The 15776-nt window shown below is 45.7% G+C and overlaps 1 protein-coding gene across 1 annotated transcript in view; it reads right to left on the reverse strand.

Annotated features, from left to right (window-relative positions):
• Positions 1 to 15480, reverse strand: part of slc6a5 (solute carrier family 6 member 5) — a gene marked incomplete at both ends in the record, with an annotated part of 29779 nt that extends 14299 nt beyond the window's left edge. The window contains 9 exons of the mRNA XM_083653157.1: positions 1 to 48; positions 479 to 613; positions 2009 to 2141; positions 3262 to 3412; positions 6816 to 6989; positions 7135 to 7266; positions 8021 to 8171; positions 11398 to 11862; positions 15460 to 15480. The exon at positions 1 to 48 is cut by the window's left edge and continues 56 nt beyond it. Coding sequence (XP_083509283.1) covers positions 1 to 48; positions 479 to 613; positions 2009 to 2141; positions 3262 to 3412; positions 6816 to 6989; positions 7135 to 7266; positions 8021 to 8171; positions 11398 to 11862; positions 15460 to 15480 — 1410 coding nt within the window. The remainder of the gene's footprint in view (positions 49 to 478; positions 614 to 2008; positions 2142 to 3261; positions 3413 to 6815; positions 6990 to 7134; positions 7267 to 8020; positions 8172 to 11397; positions 11863 to 15459) is intronic.
• Positions 15481 to 15776: the final 296 nt, after the last annotated feature.

A 15776-nucleotide genomic window follows, 5' to 3' on the forward strand; every position in this document is an offset into this window, starting at 1 on the left:
CGCTGCCGACAGCGAGAAGAAGATCTGCGTCGCCGCGTCTTTCCACACCTGGCAGAGAAGAGAAGAGAAGAGCAGCACGGGTCAAACTGACTGCAAACGACTTGTTGATTTGGATTTTAAAGTCACAGAGAAATGAAATACTTTTTTTTTTTTTTTTGGTCAGTTAATTCTCCATAACATGCACCATGTCTGCATGTTTTATATGTTGAGTTGCAACTACATGATTCAGGTGTAACCTGTGCCACCTGCAGCTGGGGATCGAACTCGGGACCTTCGGCATGGGAGGCGGGCGCTCGAGCGAGGAAGCTAAAAACCATGGGCTCTGGCTCGAGCGTGTTAGGGCTGGCTACCGTTACACCGGCTGTGTAAACAAGCAGGTGTAGCCTACCTAATAAAGTGGGCAGTGACTATTGAACTTTGGAACAGTCCCTCCCTGTGTTATCCTGAGTTGGGTCAGAACCCGTCCACGACCAGGTACCTTGGCATCGATGAGTTTCTCCCACTTGGGGGTGATGAAGTAGAGGATGCCGTTACCGGCGCCGGGTAGCGTCACGCCTCGGAACAACAGGATGACCAGGACCACGTAGGGGAACGTGGCGGTGAAATAAACCACCTGAGCAGAGAGACCAGAGGAGAGAGGGGATGAGTGTGAGGATAACGACCAGAGAGACCAGAGACGAGAGGGGATGAGTATGAGGATAATGACCAGAGAGACCAGAGGAGAGAGGGGATGAGTGTGAGGATAACGACCAGAGAGACCAGAGACGAGAGGGGATGAGTATGAGGATAATGACCAGAGAGACCAGAGGAGAGAGGGGATGAGTGTGAGGATAATGACCAGAGAGACCAGAGACGATAGGGGATGAGTATGAGGATAATGACCAGAGAGACCAGAGACGAGAGGGGATGAGTATGAGGATAATGACCAGAGAGACCAGAGGAGAGATGTGATGAGTATGAGGATAAAGACCAGAGAGACCAGAGGAGAGAGGGGATGAGTGTGAGGATAATGACCAGAGAGACCAGAGGAGAGAAGGGATGAGTATGAGGATAACGACCAGAGACCAGAGACCAGAGGGGATGAGTATGAGGATAATGACCAGAGGAGAGAGGGGATGAGTGTGAGGATAATGACCAGAGGAGAGAGGGGATGAGTATGAGGATAATGACCAGAGAGACCAGAGGAGAGAGGGGATGAGTATGAGGATAATGACCAGAGGAGAGAGGGGATGAGTGTGAGGATAACGACCAGAGAGACCAGAGACGAGAGGGGATGAGTGTGAGGATAATGACCAGAGAGACCAGAGGAGAGAGGGGATGAGTGTGAGGATAATGACCAGAGAGACCAGAGGAGAGAGGGGATGAGTGTGAGGATAATGACCAGAGAGGCCAGAGGAGAGATGTGATGAGTATGAGGATAAAGACCAGAGAGACCAGAGGAGAGATGTGATGAGTATGAGGATAAAGACCAGAGAGACCAAAGGAGAGAGGGGATGAGTATGAGGATAAAGACCAGAGAGACCAGAGGAGAGAGGGGATGAGTGTAAGTGGTGACCAGGATTTTGAACTTGATCCGGTGAGAGATGTCTCTTATAATACACCTGTAGTACAATATTGTCTCCAGAATCAGCTGTCAGTTTAAACAGCTATGCTGCCTCTTTCTGCAACAATGAGTCCAAATTGACTGTTTGTTTGGAGACAATATTGTCTGTGGGCCCAACTACACAGGGATGGAAGAGATACTCATTATATACAGGAATACAATCACACACTGTATCCTTTAACACAACACCAGTGTTGTGCATTAACGTTGTATACCATCCTTCCTTCCAGAGCATCACTATAATACAGCAGAGCGGTGCATGTCATCTCCATCGCCACTAGAGGGCGACATGTCACAAGAATTCGGCCTGAACAATAACTAACTCCTGTTTCCCTGGTGCTGGATGGAGGTGAGAGCATCAGGGGTGGAGGATTTGTTTGTGACAGTGTGTCTCCGTCAGCGTACCTTTCCCGATGACTTGATTCCTTTGGCCAGAGATGCGTAGACGATAACCCAGGCCAGGAACAGACAGCCGGCTAACGCCCAGCGGATGTCTCCTGGGAATTCTATGCCTTTGGAGATTTTCAACACATTGTACCTGCGGGTGGGTGTTCAACAGCAACACTTGGCTTGAAAACTCTGATTAAACTCCAAACAATACGCATCTATATAACGTCATTGTCAGGTGAAAACCTCATAACTCTGTTGTAACTTAAATTGAACTATCACATGCTCCTCTGTGGGTTGAGGACGTTCTATGACCTCTTGGGGCTAAGGAACACTTTCAAAACGAGACTGATTTTCCGAAAGTTCCTGAAAAGTGAACACGCCAGCGATGCAAGGGTTTCACCTGACAACAGCGAAACATGGAGTGTGAGGGGTGGGACAGCAGATAGTATAAACACAGAGAAGAATGCAGCATGTAGTTTTTAAATAAAACCCATCTATTCTGTCCTAGAAAGCCAAACAGCAGTGCCTGAAGGAGAAGTGAAACGAAGGGAAATTATTTCAACGTTTTTCTACCAACCTCAGTGTGCTGACTGAGTATCATCAGAAGTAAACTAAGTTCATTTACTGAAGTACAATTTTGAGGTACTGGTACTTTGAGGTACTGCCAGACTGGGTGTAGTCTCTCCCCAGACTCAAATATTACGTTGAATCGCTGCACTCCGCATACTACATAAGTGAGTCTGTGCCACTTCACAGCCACTGCTGGTTTTTGAAGGTGGGTTGAAATTGAATGAGTGACAGGTCGTAGCACCGATGAGAGAGCAAATGGGCTGTACCTCCCGTGTCGTCTGATCGCAAAGTCGTTACTGATTGGAGAGGACTGAAGCCATCACTGGCATATGACTGGCCAAGTGAACGGTTCCCTCCCATAACCAGCCCTCTGAGGGAAAGTGTCCCAGACCCAGAGAGAGAGCTCTGCAGCATGCAGTAACGTAGTGTATCAGCGTAAGAACTCTCGTGGTTCTGGTGTTGAGACTAGACTGGGTGATGGAGCATTGGTTTTGCTAGTAAAGGATTTGAGTAACATCTACAGCCAGGTCGAAGTTTTGTTGTGGAATTTAAAACATTTGCATATGTAGGACAGGGAAAAGTCTTTACTGCTGTTTGGTTTCTTGGCCAGAAGTCACAGTGTTTGTGGGTTTGTTTATTTATTTGTTTGTTTGTTTGCGTGTTTGTTTGTTTGTTTGTTTGGGATAATCATCACTTACTTGAAGTACTCCTCACTGGGGCTGACATAGGTCCTGTTGCCGTCCAGGGTCATGTTCAGCAGTTTAGTCAGGTTTCCCACAGTGTTGGCAGACAAACAGAAACTGGAGTTCTTTATGGAGGTCATGTTTCTGTCCCGCAGGATGCAGGTGTCTGTTCCAACCACAAACCAACACACGTCAACAGCCAGGGGGAGACAGAGGGGCCCAGAGTGCTGCTGCACCGTGGGACACATCAACAGGGGGAGACAGAGGGGCCCAGAGTGCTGCTGCACCGTGGGACACATGGGAAGACAGAGGGGCCCAGAGTGCTGCTTCACTCACTGTGGGAGCCATCAACAGGGAGAGACAGAGGGGCCCAGAGTGCTGCTGCACCGTGGGACACATCAACAGGGGGAGACAGAGTGTCCCAGAGCGCTGCTGCACCGTGGGACAAATCAACAGGGGGAGACAGAGAGTGCTGCTTCCCTGTGGGACAGTCAACAGGGAGGGAGACAGAGGGGCCCACAGTGCTGCTGCACTGTGGGACACATCAACAGGGGGAGACAGAAGGGGCCAGAGTGCTGCTGCACCGTGGGACACATCAACAGGGGGAGACAGAGGGGCCCAGATTGCTGCTTCCCCTTGGGACACGTCAACAGGGAGGGAGACAGAGGGGTCCAGAGTGCTGCTGCACTGTGGGACACATCAACAGCGGGAGACAGAGGGGCCCAGGGTGGTGCTGCACCGTGGGACACATCAACAGGGGGAGACAGAGGGGCCTAGATTGCTGCTACACCGTGGGACACATCAACAGGGGGAGACAGTGGGGCTCAGAGTGCTGCTGCACCATGGGACACATCAACAGGGGGCGACAGAGGGGGGCCAGAGTGCTGCTGCACTGTGGGACACATCAAGGGGAAATAGAGGGGCCCAGAGTGCTGCTGCACCGTGGGACACATCAAGGCAAAATAGAGGGGCCCAGAGTGCTGCTGTACCATGGGGCACATCAAGGCAAAATAGAGGGGCCCAGAGTGCTGCTGCACCGTGGGGCCCATCAACAGGGGTAGACAGAGGGGCACAGAGTGCTGTGTGACGCCCCGTGGGACACATAAAACATAAATAAAACAGCTTGCCCACTGCAAGGGCTCCAGTGATTTTCCTATTGCACCAGTCGTAACGTTTAGAGCAGACTGCTCTTCCTCAGACAGAGGGGCACAGAGAGTGCTGCTCCCCAGTGGGACACATCAACAGGGGGAGGCAGAGGGGCTCGGAGACGCAGAGTGCTGCTGCACCGTGGGACATGTGGACTGACTGCAGTGTGGAGACAATAACTGGAACGGCTAACGTCAGATTCACTCAGACTTACGATGGATGGTGTTATCAAATACAGAGTCAGTTAGAGAAATGATTAGGGCTGCAATTAATGATTATTTTCATTATCGATTAATCTGCCGATTATTTTCTCGACTAATCAATTAGTCATTTGGTCTATGTCACAAAATGGTGAAAAAAGTCGATCACTTTTTCCCCAAAGCCCGTCCTCAAATGTCTTTTGTTCTGACCAACAGTCCACAAGCCAAAGATCATCAGTTTACTGTCATATATCAGACTAAAGAAACGATAAATTATTCACATTTAAGAAGCTACAAGCAGAGACTTTAGATTTTTTTAAATCTAATGGATTAATCGATTATCAAAATAGTTTTAGCGATTAATTTTCTGTCGATTGAATAATCGATTAGAAGAAGAAATGAAATGATCCTCCTACCACATACATTTTATAGATCTATACGTTCAAAAGATAAACTAAGAAACCCTGCTTTTAGTTTTTATGCAGCCTACAAACGAAGTGAACCTAGAAAGATCTTGATTTCAATTGATTGTTATCCCACATAGGATCAACAATTTGTTTAAATATACATTCAATATGGTTTGATAACATCCTTGTCTGTGTCTTCCTTGTCTCTAGCGTGTTGCATTCTTTTATAGTTTTGACTTTGAGCTTGCTTGCTTCCACTTTCTCTGTTCCTCCATTCTTTTATAGTCTGCAGTATGTTTTCTTCAGATGAGATAAAACTCTCACTGCTGCCTTACACCCAATATTCTATTCTATTCCTGAATTACTGAAACTTAAGACAATATATTTCCCAAAATTTGAGAATGACACTGTATATTTTTCTTTTACAAAGAATTACTGCAGTTTGCATATTTGTCACTCAGAGATTCAGAGAGATGTGGAGAGAGGCAGGGAGATACGAGAGACAGACAGACAGACAGACAGACAGACAGACAGACAGACAGACAGATAGGCATGTACAACATATAAACATAGAATTGTATTGTAGATGTATTTTGTACACTTTTCTATTTGATCACAATTTTGATATTGACATTTCATGCTTTACTACTGGTGTCATTAACAGATTTTATGATTGCGGGTCTCTTTCTTCTCCCTTTATTTAACTATTATTTCTCCCAATTTTGAGAAGGTGTGTGTGTGTGTGTGTGTGTGTGTGTGTGTGTGTGTGTGTGTGTGTGTGTGTGTGTGTGTGTGTGTGTGTGTGTGCAGTACTCAGTTCCTCCAGCAGGTGTCAGTCTCGAGCTCACTGCGGTAGCTACTGCAGCAGCACAGCTGTACAGTAAATCTGTCAAGCAAGCACTTTTTGTGCTGAATTCACAAAATTGCAAAAAGGGAAATATCGCATGATCTGGATCGAATTTCAATATTTATTCGATGCAGTTCTGTGTCAAACACACCTCCGCTTCACTGCTCTTGTCAAAATGTGTTTTTTTCTACATTTATAATATAAATCAGATACAGATCAGTTGCACATTGCAGCACCATAGAAACAAATAACTGCTGCAATCTCACATTATAAATATAATTTATTAATCCGTAAATCATGTTTATATATAGGCTATAGTCTAGTTTCTTAGGCTAATCCTAAACAAGGATATTAGACCTACCAAGCATCAAAGTAGCCTATTGCCAATAATCGTGCCAATGCTAAATGGCATGCCTGCTATGCCAACTAGGCTATTACAAACACACTTCTTTAGGCAACAATCGATTATTCGGTTACAAGACATTAAAGTTTCACAAACACATATCTTTGCTATTACCACAGGATTTTGCATGTTGTTTGATCGCAGGTAAAAGCGGCAATCAGTTGGGCACACCGGCCTGCATCGCCATATGGAATAACAGCTCCAACAATAAGCTGTTCTAATGTGGTGAACAGTGAGCGGCATGCAGAGAGAGAGAGAGAGAGAGAGAGAGAGAGAGAGCTGAACACTGCAGAGAGAGATCAGCAGGTCACTATTCATTATAGCTACCGCAGTTTGTAAGACACCTCGACTGAGCAGCCATGACGCATTGCGCATTGTGAGGAGAGAGAGAGAGAGAAAGGGGTGCTTTTGGTGTGTGTGCGTGTGTGTGTGTGTGTGTGTGTGTGTGTGTGTGTGTGTGTGTGTGTGTGTGTGTGTGTGTGTGTGTGTGTGTGTGTGTGTGTGTGTGTGTGTGTGTGTGTGTGTGTGCGCGTGCGTGTGTGTGTGTGTGTGTGTGTGTCTCTTACCTAACAGCAGCATGTCTTTGTCCTTACATTCCTCCGTGTTCCACTCATTCCTACAGTTAGCCCATGGCAGTGAGCCCTTCAACGAAGCGAACAGGTAGTACAGTGTCCAGCACATAATAATATTATAGTATATGGCTATCAAGACAGATATTATCAACATGGCAATCCCGCAACCTAAAATAAATAAATGAGAATGAAATATATAAATTACTCTTAAGGAAAAAGTTGAAGGTGCGTGCAGTATAATGAGGATTATTTTGGGTATTATTATTATATCTGATTGTTTGTCCAGGTTATTTTTACAGTGGACGCAGGTTACCTTGCAGTGCCGGGATAGCTTTCCACACTGACACCGGGCCCTGGCTGGCAAACTGGCCCAGCGAGACCTCCATCAAAAAGATTGGGATCCCGGCAATGCCCAACATTGTCAGGTACGGGATCAAAAAAGCACCTGCGAAGAAATGAGACGGAAAGGAACCGCAGTGCTATGAGGGTGACAAAGAGTCCATATAAAAAACCAACGAGATGCAATGGATGAAGAAGCAGATCATCAATTGATTTCATCGTTTAAGAGAGGAAAGCAGTCAACACACACAATCTGGATAATTCGATTGATTCATGAATAAAAACCATAGTCTGGAAATTGTCTATATAGCTGGCTTGAAATAACCCAAAGTAAGTTAAATAAAATAAAATAGCAATAGAAAAAAATATCAATAGGCTACTACTAGCCTACTAGATATGCAACCACCACCACCACCACCACCTAATGGCAATAATAATAATAATAATAATAATAATAATAATAATAATAATAATAATAATAATAATAATAATAATAATAATAATATAACAACAACAACAACAATGTGCATATTATTATTATTATTATTATTATTATTATTATTATTATTACTACTACCGTATTATTATTATACAGATAAAGGTTGCATACATTAGTTTTACTATTCACATTATTGCTATTATATTAATAACAATAAACCACTTACAAAGTCTTATGATGTAAATACATATCTTTCAAAAAAATTACCCACATTGAGACAATTTTTTATTATTTTTTATTTTTATGAACAGATAGAGAAATTTCACTGGAAGTAAAGGGAAATAATTCAGTTCCTCCCTGCCTGTCGAGAATGATTTTGTTATGTGACTTTAAATTATTGATTTAATTCTCACAAACATACCTCCACCATTTTGGAAGGCAAGATATGGAAACCTCCACACGTTCCCCAGTCCCACGGCATAGCCCACCATGGACAGAATAAAGTCCAGCTTATTGGTCCAGTTTCCTCTGACCTTATTCTCATCTCCCTCCTCGTCATCGTCATCTTCAGCCTGAGAGAAAACAAAAAATAAAATGTGTCTGCATGGCTCAACTCTGGCCTCTCTCTGCATTCCTTCTGCACAATCACCCACATGCAGCTTGATCACAGCCAGCATTCTATTTGATTTCACTGTAGTGTAGCCATGAGTGTAGCCCATATAGTTCAAACAAAACACATGGGGCCAAAAATAAAAATCAATCAATCAATCAATCAATCAATCAATCAATCAATCAAAGGACCACAACCAATATGAACAAAAAAATAGGCATATTTTCAAACAAACCCGTTCATCATCAGGAGTTTAGAGCAAAATAAGCGTAAATGACCCTTTCTGATTTTATGGCAGACCAAAAAGCAAAACTTGACCTGGGGCATAATTTTTATTCAAACCCCTAGGAAGTTGATGATACCATTGCACACTTTTACAAAGATTAAGATTCGCCAAATTAAATAAAAACTGTGTTCTATGGATTATGTTAATTTCGTTTATGGTTAGCCTACCAATGCGATATTTTCACTAAAAATCAGATCAAATGGAGGTCAGTTTGATACATATAGGCCTATCAATTTTCTGTAACTTAGCAGCAGGCCTGCTGTGAATTTCACACCATGAATCTCGTGTCAGACTAGAAAGGAGCTCAACTACTCCGCAAATAAACAACTCAACAAAACAGGTCAACAGCAACTGCTGCTGAGCACATTCAAAATGTGACTGTAGCCTATTCAGATTCTTAAACAGCTCGGTTGGATTGTGCGTCATGCAAGGGAGATGGGAGCGTGTGTGTGCGAAAATGTGTGAGAGAGATGAAGAGAGAGAGAGAGAGAGAGAGAGAGAGAGAGAGAGAGAGAGAGAGAGAGAGAGAGAGAGAGAGAGAGAGAGAGGGCTAGCCATGTAAGACAAGTTGCTTTTGTACATTCTCTTTAATAATTGTATCACAATTTAGATGTTAATATTTTAATGCATTAACCTACTTCATTATTATAGCAGATGTTTTTTTTTTAATTACCATTCTCTTTCCTTTCGCTTTCGTTTTCACCAAATTTGACAGTGAGAGGCGGGTGGTGGAGATGGGGCTTATCTATAGAACACACCGGACAGGCGTGCGCGCAGAGGGGAGGGGAGGAATGGCCTCTTGGGGATTGGAAACAATCCGCAGCCTTATGTAACACATTACTGTACCACACCGGCCACCATACAGGGCCCACCCGCAAATGTACCCCCCCCCCCCCTCCCCCCTCCATCCTACAATTTTCATCTTTCATCTTTATAGAACAAAGAAGACCAATTTCAGAGAAATAAAGAAAATCACCCCAAAGCAATTTCTCAGCCCTAAAACGAACAGTTCCATCTGAGCTGACTGCGAGCTCCACTGCATGCGATGTGTAATAATAATCCAATTCAGTATAGCAGCAATCCAGCTCCACTTTACCTGAGGAAATTTAGCTGACATCAGCGAATACTAAGTAGCCTACAAGTTTTGGTGGTAGCCTAAATCAGCGGTTCTCAATGTGGGGTTCGGGGACCACCAGGCAGGGGTCCGTGAGAGGGTTCCACGAGGGTCCCCAGAAAATTGATGGATTCTTAATTCAACATGACGTTGTATAATTTACAAGACTGTAGAAGAATGATTCGGCTATTTTGATCGTTTCAGTTATCTCTACCAAAAATACAAATAATTCTGGACAAAAATATAGGCTATAGCCTACACTCAAATTTGAGACCAAGAGACAAAATCTCGTCAAATTAAGGTCCGTCTGCAGGCTCTAAATGCGCACTAAATGAGTGGTCCTTGACATGGAAAGGACTGGCCTAATTGATACTGCAGCGACCTTTCCCACATAGACTGGAGACTGACAGCAGACAGAGCAGAGGGAACCCTGGACAGACAGGGATGCCTATTAGTTTCAGGATCCAGAAGGTGCGGCATTAACACGCATCATTCAGCGCTGCACTGTGGTTGGCTGGCAGGCTACACAGAGCCTCCTCAGTCAGGCCAGCGCACGGTTTACTGCAGAGTAGCCACACACAGGCAGGCAGACAGGCAGGCAGGCCTGTATACCTGCAGGCACGCAGCAGCTGTGTTAAATGAACCATTGACACTTCGCTCAGTGCTAACATCCACCCAGCCTGTGTGCTGTGCGCTGCTGTGCGTTTCCCCCTGACGGTGCGTCACGCCACGCAGGAAAACACAACACACTCACAATATTTTTGTATGTCTGATTTTTCTCCATACAGACAAATAAGATTCTGAAAACATTTCATTTGATTACAGCAATCAAAGAAACAGGTGCCTCATAAATTAAATAATAATCACACTTATTTATTTTGAGCTCCAGTGATGGTGCATGAAAGCTGCGCAGGCCGCACATTATGTGCTTGTCATTAAGCGCACTTCCTATAAGCGCACTTCCTGGTCCGTCATAAGGACATGACCCGGAGCAGTGGACACACACGACACGCCGCCAGGGGAAACACGAGGTTTTCTGGCACGCCTCGCCCTCACACTGCCTGGCCTGCCCATGCCTCCAGCAGCTGATCTGAAGCTGATCCGGGGCCTCTCTCTCCAAACGCTCCCGCGGGGGCTTCGGCTCCCCAGGCAGGGAGGGAGGGAGGGAGCCAGCCGGCAGCAGGTCGCTACAGCCAGCTGTCTAGAGACATGGCATCTCATCCATAGCCTGGGATGCACGATATTGTTTTTTTTTTCTTTTGATATCCGATAAGCCGATATTTTCTCTTTTGGAAAATACCCTTTTTGCCCATGGCATAGCGATATGCCCACATTGTTCACCTATTTCAGAGAACATCAAGTAGGCTATCTCCTGAAATTAACACATTATGTGTTATTATACTGTACTCGCATCGTGATGGCCCACTGGCAGATGCAAACATAGTAGGATGCTTTTCAAATTTTACACATTCACTGCATGGGAAAAATAAGAAAACTACTTCAACTTAGCTTATACACACATGCCATATTTTTATTTCTGTAAGCATCAAGCATTTGGGCATAATTAAAGCGTCATTTTATCGGCCTGTCATATCGGCAGAAATGTATCAGCCGATGCTGATATTTCATTTAAAAGCTTTTTTTTCAGCCGATACCGATGAGGTGCCGATATCATCGTATCATCGTTCATCGTCATCATCCCTATACTGCACCTAACTCCAGTGCAGTGCTGTGTCCGTGCAGCTGCTCTCTGCCCGGTTGCGGAAATGCTTCATTGAGCTGACTTACCCCTGTCGCCACGGTGCTGATGGGCTGCACAGACGTGTTCCCATCTGTTCCCAGCACGATGGTAGTCTGGCTCATGGCCGTCCAGGTGTTGTTCTGCTCCGCGCTGGCCCGGAGCGGGTCGCCATACTGGACGGACCCCGCCCGGGCCTGAGCCACGGGTCCAGCAGCCACCGATCCGGGCACCGCCGGTGCGGGGTTTTTAAACGTCCCATAGACTTTACTGGTCTCTGGGTCTCCGGGTTTACTTTCCGTGCTGCTGGGACAAAAAGTTTTGTTCTCGTTGCACGGCGGCGGCTGAGGCGCCGGGTGCGAGTGAGGGGACGGCGGCGGCGGCTGGCAGGGGGCGCTCTCCGCTCTGTTTGCTGTAAGTCCCGCCGCTCCGTCGGGCTGCTGCTGCTGCGACGCGGGGATGTAGGCGGTAGGAGCGGTAGGCTGCTTGGCCATGTCTCTCTGCTCGGAGAAATCCTGCAACACGAGAGGGACGGGTCAGCAAAACGAGCGGCGACAGAGCGACACACACCGGCTGCAGTCCATCTCTCACTCTCTCCCGTTAATGAGCGGCATGCACGATTCCACGATACGATACTCGACACCTCGATTCCCAAGATACTATAACAGCCAACACAACGAGTTCCGTTGAAAAAGCCGCACCAGGAGCTTCTGTGATGTTTTAGCACCTCTTTCTGCAGCATGTCCTGGCTCTGCTATAGGCTACCCGGTACACACACACACACACACACACGCGCGCGCGCGGCATTGGGGAGGGGGTTGCTTCTCCCATTCTCCTTTCTGCAAGATTCTTTAATTTTACGCCCCATTTCCCCACATGTCATTCAGCTCCACACACACACACACACACACACACACACACACACACACACGCACACAGCCACTGGTTTTATGGGCAATAGACAAGCTGCCGGTCTCTCTCCCCGGCAGGCATGCACGATCACCGGCGTTACAGCAGTGAGCGGACCCGGGGCGGAATTACAAATGGCTCCCTGTAATTTAGCTTTTTTTTTGGGGGGGGGGGGGGGGGGGGGGGGGCACCAGAAAAAGCAACGATATGCTAAAATAAAAAATGCTAAAAAAAGGGGGAATACAATAATATGATTAATATAAAACGAATTAATGCAAATAAATGGATATAGCCTATAGTGGAAGGAAATGTAATTTTTATTTTTTATTTTAATCCATTGCGACTTTAACCAGCTGAGAGTGCAGAGGTTCTCAAAGTGGGGTCTAGTGAGCAGCAGCGGTCCTTCAGAGGGTTCCAGGAAGTCCACAGGGAATTTTTGGTTTTTAAAACTTCAGCATTATCTAATTTACAATAAGTTAAGGCACTTGGGAATGTAGGCTATAGAAGAATGGCTGCTTTGATCATCTGTTTAACAGAGAGGTAGACAGTAGGTAGGCAGAGAGGTAATATCTCTCTACCTACAATACAATAGTCATGGAGTTCTGGACAAAATCATCTCTAACAATTAAAATATTCTCAGCTTTGAGTTCTGGATGCAAAAGCTAATCAAATCGGGATCTGTGGGTCTAATGTGGACTAAATGAGGGGTCCTTGATATGAAAAGCGTTGAGAATGACGGTAAAGCGAGCAAAGTTTGCAGCTGCATTTCAGCACCGCGGACAGCGCGCGCGCATCCCGGATAGACTTTCCACTGGTCTCTGCTTTATGAAGAAAGACAGGAAAACAGGCAAAACGCAGGAAAACAGCTGAACAAGTGCATAATAAGAAAGTGAACAAAGAGAGCAGCTGAACCGGTGGCTCAGAAAAGCAGAGGAAGTGTGTGTGGGCACTTACCATGCTGTGTGCGGAGGCGCGCTGCGCGGGACGGCAGAAACAGCTGGAGAGAGGGACGGCAGAGGAGTGGAAGCGCGTGGCTTAGCGCAAAGCTTTCTATAGCGCGTGGAAGTGCAGTGCGTACAGTGCGTGGGAAAGAGCGCAGGGCTGTGTGCGTGCGTCAGCGCGCGGCAAGGTGCCCTTCGCTTGACATGTTCTTGATAATAGGAGTTTGATAAATCATTGGCCTTGGACTCTGGTTTTTAAAGGGACACACCGGAGCCAAGACGGCGCGCGTGCGTGCGTGCGTTATGGGCACGCTGTTTGTGCGTGCGTGCTGGTACCGACTCTTTCAAAACTGATTAATACACTTGTCTCCTGGGATGTGTATAACACACACACACACACACACACACACACACACACACACACACACACACACACACACACACACACACACACACACACACACACACACACACACACACACACACACACACACACACACACACACAAACAAACACAAACACACGCACACGCACGCGCGCACACCTCGTTTTGAGGAAGGATTTCCAGGTGTTTTATTGGAGGATAAATAATAAATAATATGTGCTCTGAGTGAATGGAGTTTCTCTGTTACAGTTACAGTCCTTCAGGTAAACGGACATCCAGCCTTCATAATAATGTGTCTCTACAGGCCGTGGTGGAGCACGCACGCAGGCCTCTGCAGAAACAGCGCTTTAGTTGAAGTATATTTGTTAAAACAGGTGAGATGATCAGTTTCGACTCTTGACCCATTTACACATATTTGTGTAATTCGTATAGCCAAAAAAAAACAGCTGACTGTTAGAAGACTGAAGGGCTAAAAACGGCCTGGACTATAATAGCTTTTCCACTTGGCAGGTTTTACGCACAGCAGCGCGCTGCGGGCTCTATACGTTCCTCCGTGCGTCAAGTCAGCATTGATCAAGTTAAAAAAAATGTCACGAAACTACTCATCTGTTCAAGTCTGATGCAACGAGCTGGCTGTTTCCTATACGATCACGTGTGTGTACCGAGAAACCGGAGGCAGCGACTATTATAGCAGCTGAGCCTATCCTATCCTACTATAAGCTGAAGTGTCCTGTCCTAAAACACTGCATTGCGCATAAGACTGTCACAACTTTCCCTTTGGTTAAACGGATATTCTACGTCCAAGTCCTCTCATGTGTGTGGAGATCTCCAAGAAACTCATAACGGGCTTCTTTTCCCTCGTTAATTATAAGGACAAATTGTTAATTATAAAACTGACAACACGTGTCTTTATTGACGAATAGGCCAAACTCCCATAAAGACTGATTCTCAGCAGCGTGTCTCTCTCTCTCTCACACACACACACGCACGCACGCACGTATGCACACGCACACACACACACACACACACACACACACACACACACACACACACACACACACACACACACACACACACACACACACACACACACACACACACACACACACGAAGCTGATGCTGATGTGGCAGTGTGAACTTTAGGCCTTTTTGTGAATGAAGCAGGAGGATGAATTGAATAGCAGTCAGGTTCGTTGTAAAATGACAGATAAACTCACACTAGCTCATTATAGCGTTAACGTTAAATCACCATTCATATCAGGATGTAGGCTAATAGCAACCGCGTTAAGTTAGCTGCTGCATGCAAGAATGATATTGCATGCACAAGAAAGCCTAAAGAAAAATCAATATTTGATCAAATTCATATGAATGCACTAACCAATCCCAAGCCTACCGGTAGGCTACTTACTATGTGTTACTTAGCAACCATTTGTTTGTTTGGAAGACTAGGCTATTTGCCTAGGCTATATCAAAGTAGGCTATTCATTTAATAATTAATAGACTATAGGTTATACAATCGAGACTACTTTGTTTAGCTTGACCTCTTCAAAAGCTGTAGTGCTAAGAATAACACTATGTGGTAGCCTAGGCCTACTATAAAAATAAGATAAAAAAATGAATTTGTTATTATTATTATTATTATTACTGTATTATTATGTGTGTTACCACCGTTTTAATGCCTATGACAGATTTTATGCATTGTAATGTAGCCTAATGTAATGTAAGGCGGTGGGATCTGCTGACTCCAGGTGAGCTCATGAAGGTCTCACAGCCAGCCCCTCACGCCTCTCAGCTGTTCTCAGATCAGTGTGTGACCAAAGCAGTGCATGGCGAACTTAACGGGACACACCGCGTCATCACGGCCCGGCCCAAGTCACCTCGGCCAGCAGGTCACTCATTTGCTATGCGCGCCGCGCGCTCCCTCGCTTGTAAATCTCCCTCCGTTCCAGATAAGAGGCTGACGTGGCGCGTGCATTAGGCTTTAATTACATTGTCAACAGAGAATAATTGTAATTGATTTCTGCATGCTCTTCCCGAGTCTGCTGACAGCACGCACGCGCACACACACGCACACGCGCGCGCGCGCGCGCGCACACACACACACACACACACACACACACACACACACACACACACACACAAATATTTCATAAAACGTGCTATAGGGAAATTGTCCTTTATGTTTTAGCACACT

This window comes from Poromitra crassiceps, assembly GCF_964638095.1.
Source record: "Poromitra crassiceps genome assembly, chromosome: 16".
Classification (NCBI taxonomy): Eukaryota; Metazoa; Chordata; class Actinopteri; order Beryciformes; family Melamphaidae; genus Poromitra; species Poromitra crassiceps.